Below are 4,918 nucleotides of genomic sequence, written 5' to 3' on the forward strand. Positions count from 1 at the left end.
AGCACTCAATCAATTATAATTAAAACTTATTGGATGTAAAGTATATATTAATTATATAGATAAGCTGCCTAATAATTCTTCTGAAATATTATTGTCTTACCAAATGTGATTTCATTTTCATTATTCATGTAGATGAAGATATCAAATAAAATGATTTTGGTGTTTACGGGTGTAATGCGTCGAGCTTAGTTGTATTCAAACGTATTTATTAATTGAATATCAAATTTATTCACGAATATTCTAATAATCAAATTAGAACCATATTAACCATCAGAAAAACAATAAATACATGCATGTGAATGAATTTTCTATAACTAAATGAATTCATTCATATTATTCCAAAATAAGCTTTAATAAAAGTAAAATCTAAAGATTAATTGCGCTATCAATGCAGACAACTTTCTTCATCCAACTCTAAATTTAATATTCAAATAATTTAGTATATAAAGTTTCAATAATTGCAACGCAATTGCTTGAAAAATGCATTCTTCCCCCAACTAACTAGATCTGTACCAAATCGTAATGCAAAGAGGTCCAAGTAAATCTCCAATTTTAAACTCTTTCCAAACAAAATTCCATCTATATATATACATATACAACACTCATAGTTCAAGAATCACAGTACTACGTACTCAACAATGGCTGGACAAGTAAGAAAGCTAAATTATCTCCATTTATTTCTTTAAAAATCAAACAAGTTTTTTTTATATATTTTTTTCTTGTGTTTTGATTTTGTTTCAGAATCTTATCGTCAGTCTGTTTGTTCTCCTTCTTCTTGCTTCTTCCTCTGCTGCTACTGAGATTTTGGCTGATAAGTCGTCAATAAACAACGTCTTAGACTTTGGAGCCATAGGAGATGGCAACACCAATGACACTCTAGTAAGTATTTAAAACAAAGAGATAGGATGGACTCCCATATAACGGAGGACAGATCCTCTGGATCACTTTTTGCGGTTCAAGAGATGGTCCCTAAACAGAAGCCAGATCCTCTGGTCCAGAATTTTCTGGACCAGAAGAGGCCCTGTCAATTCATTGGATAAGTGGATTAGACCCCACCTGTTAAATAAGTGGGATCCATCCCATCCAATCAATGAATGAGCAAGGGACCAGAGTGATCCAGAGATTTGGAACCAGAGGATCTCTATCCCCCTACACATATATTGGTGGAATACATGGTCCTCACTTATCAATGCATGTTTAGGGACCATCCCTTGGATGGCAAAAAGTGGTTCAAAGGATCCGGGCTCCATATAACGAGGGTTCGAAACTTACACCGGGCATCTCAAACGCCCGCAATGTTCGAACCACACGTGATTGATGCTGATCCATCTGCTTCCCAGATTTACCCTAATGGCCAATGTATTTTATTTCTATCTTACATCCTTAACTACTACTGCTTCAGGCGTTTGTGAATGCATGGAGTGCAGCTTGTCACAATAGCACGACACGCTCCACCTTGATCATTCCGGCAGGGAAGACATTTTTGTTATCTCGTATCAATTTCGAAGGACCCTGCAACAACTTCATTTATGTAGCGGTATACATACATATATACATATATGGGTACCTATTGTGTGTGTATATATTTATATATGTTTGATGAGGAAGACTGATATGCTATTCTTGTGCCAAAGCTTCATGGAAACCTTAAACGGACAAATGAAATATGGCAAGAAGGTTTCAGCTGGCTTCTTTTCATTCAAATTAATGGCATAAACATCACCGGCTCCGGCGAGCTCGACGGGCAAGGGACAGACTGGTGGTCATGTAAAGAGAAAAAGGTAAAACTTTTATATCTATTTTCTATAAAAGGGAGTCTTGGTGCAATAATAAAATAGCCCATTGTAAAATGCAAGATTAAACTATACTAAGGAGTTTCATGTATTAGACAATTCTTGATTTATCTATGTCTCAAATTATGTATTTCTTGACACTAACTATATTCTTTTCATCGACTTGATTCATTCTGTAGCAATGTCCAGATGATGCACCCAATGTAAGTCGACTGAAACACATTGATGAAAAATTTGAGTCAAGTGTGGACATTGTTAATGAAGTATAATATTGATTGCAGAGTCTACATATGATGAGTTGCACCGATGCACAGATTCGGGGGCTGAGGTTGATCAACAGCACCATGATGCATGTATCGGTGGCGAAGAGTGAGCGAGTCGATATCAGCAACATCATCATCATCGCCCCCAAGGACAGCCCCAACACCGACGGCATCCACGTCCAGGAAAGCAAATTTGTAAACATCAGCAACTCCATAATTGGGACAGGAGATGACTGTGTGTCACTGAGCGAAGGTGTTGAGGACATTACTATACGTAATGTAACATGCGGCCCTGGCCATGGAATAAGGTATATATACTTAATTACTTACTAATTCGCCATTAATTAGTAAGTAGCCTCAAAGCAATTAAACTTGATTAAGCCATTAATTAATTTCATGCTTAATTAATTGTAGCATTGGGAGCTTGGGCAAAGATGAGTCCCGGGCAACAGCATCAAATATCTATGTCTCCAACTGCACCTTGACCCAAACAACCAATGGAGTCAGGATCAAGACATGGCAGGCAAGATCACCTTTCTCTATGAATTTTTTATCGGATAAATCTAAACACAACTTGAATGGGAGCTTTGTTGCAATCGTAAAACTATTAATATCGTGTGACCTTATGATCACTAGTTTGATTTGTAGAAACAATCTCTTATAATGCAAGATAAGAATGCATATAATAGATTTAATGTAATCCAATCCTTTTCTTCATGCATCATTTTTTTTTATAAATCTAAATACAACTTATGCATATTTAAAAATGTTCCTTAAAATATTTATTCTTCCAATTGTTTTATCATTGCACTATATTCACGGCAATTAACTCACTAAAATAAAACTCTTTAAAGATATATAAAAATGTATTTATAGTATATTTTTAGTAGTATTAAAGTTTTAAATTAAAGACATCACCTATATGCATACATGTCAATCTTAATTTAATTTTTTTGACTAAAATATCAAGAAAGATTCATATTTTAAAAATATTTATGTATATCTTATTATTATAATAAAGATAAACATAAATGTCCTAAACAAATTATTTTCGTAAAGTAAATTTAACTTTTTTTTTATACTTTGCAGGGAGGTTCTGGATTTGCGAGGAACATATCATTTGTGAATATTACCATGAATGACGTGAGTCTCCCCATTATTATAGATCAGTACTACTGTCCTAACAGCGTCTGCGATGTCCATGTAAGTACGTAGAAAAAGAAAAAGAAAACTAAGTTACAAATAACTCCAATAATAGTTATGATCATTCACGAGTGAAATGCTATCTAATTGATGCTCTACTACAGGAATCAGCAGTAGAAGTGATCGATGTGAAATATATTGGAGTGACAGGAAGCTCATCGAGGGACGTAGCAGTCGCTTTGAATTGCAGCCAAAGTGTGCCTTGCAATGGCATCGTCATGGACAGTGTTAATCTGTGGCATGCAAATGAAGGAGAAGAGGTGCAGTCTCACTGCATCAATGCCAATGGATCTGCAAGGAATCAAGTCACGCCTGCTGTCTCTTGCTTGACCCAGGGAAACCTTGCTAGTTAGCTAGGGTTTCTTACAGACCATGGATGGATGATGCCTGGTGTAACCTTCACTCAAGTTGGGAGAATTGTGCTCAGTTGTAACCTAAATATTCGGCATGTTTCTTTCAGATCTCTTTAATGGAATAGCAAACAAGCTAAAAGGATCATTTTAATTCTTTTTTTATATACAACTATTCACAACATCAGTCTTAAATGTTAGAAAAAAAATTATTGGAGAAGAAATAAAAGAAAAATATGGGAGAAAATAATATGGAAGAGGAGGAGAATCTCTACGTGGAAGAGAAGGAGAATAAAATAAAAAACTCAACTTGCTTCATTCATTGAAAAGAGATACATATTTATAGGCTTATTGGATAAGCACTAATAATCTAGAGAATTTTATATATATATATATATATATATATATATTCTATCTCTACGAAACTCTTATCCTTATCATGACAACTCAACAATTTTATCGTATCATGAAGTCTAGTCAAACTTGTCACCTCATCCATTCTATCTCTATCACGAACTCTTATCAAGACCAACTTTTATCTCTAAAAAATTAAAGTTTAATTCTCAACACCCCCTCTTAAACTTAATTTTGTGACTTCAAGTAGATTCTTCATCTTGATAATATCTTCAAACTTTAGTAGCTTGGTAAAAATATCAGCAACTTGATCTTGAGACTTTATGTATTCCACTTGCACTTCTTTTTTTATAATATACTCTCTGATATAATGAAAGCGCGTATCGATGTGCTTGTTTCTATCATGGAAGACTAGATTTTTTGCTAGTACTATTGTAGACTTGTTATCAACTCGAATCTTGGTTGCCTCTTCTTGTGGTAAACTTAACTCATTCAACAAATTTCTGAACCAAACAACATGACAAACACATGAAGTCGCAGCCACATACTCCGCTTCACAAGTAGAAAGTATTGGAGTGTATACTGAAAGCCTAAGCTTTGTAAACATTCATTATGAATAAAGAATCACATTTGGTCAAATTGTCTACATTTAGTTGTAGTTGTTCAATTAATTTATACTGTAGATAACATAGTATGTGGTGTCACATGCAGAAGATGATGTTATCAGTACCTTATAAATTATAAATAGTAGCTCACGACCAAAATGGAAAGGATCAAACCATTAGAAGGTCGTAGTGTAATTAGGTATCAGTTTATCTTGACTGTATAATTACACTAGTACACTTAGAGTGTATTGAGTAGGACCATTTGAGGTCGTTTCTTTTATACTGATTTTATAAAGAAACAAAGACCTCGGTTATTATGGAAGTGTGTGCTCTTAATCCTGATATAATAA

General features: G+C 34.3%; 1 protein-coding gene across 1 annotated transcript; it reads left to right on the top strand.

The window, feature by feature from the left end:
• The first annotated feature begins 638 nt into the window (after positions 1-638).
• LOC122031220 (polygalacturonase ADPG2-like) lies at positions 639-3,612 on the top strand. The gene is made up of 9 exons (XM_042590360.1): positions 639-650; positions 742-879; positions 1,403-1,537; positions 1,635-1,781; positions 1,973-1,996; positions 2,075-2,364; positions 2,471-2,579; positions 3,146-3,259; positions 3,364-3,612. The coding sequence occupies exons 1-9, from the start codon at positions 639-641 to the stop codon at positions 3,610-3,612; spliced, it is 1,218 nt and encodes a 405-aa protein (XP_042446294.1).
• The last annotated feature ends 1,306 nt before the right edge of the window (positions 3,613-4,918 follow it).

Source organism: Zingiber officinale, chromosome 11A, assembly GCF_018446385.1.
Source record: "Zingiber officinale cultivar Zhangliang chromosome 11A, Zo_v1.1, whole genome shotgun sequence".
In the NCBI taxonomy this organism is placed as follows: Eukaryota; Viridiplantae; Streptophyta; class Magnoliopsida; order Zingiberales; family Zingiberaceae; genus Zingiber; species Zingiber officinale.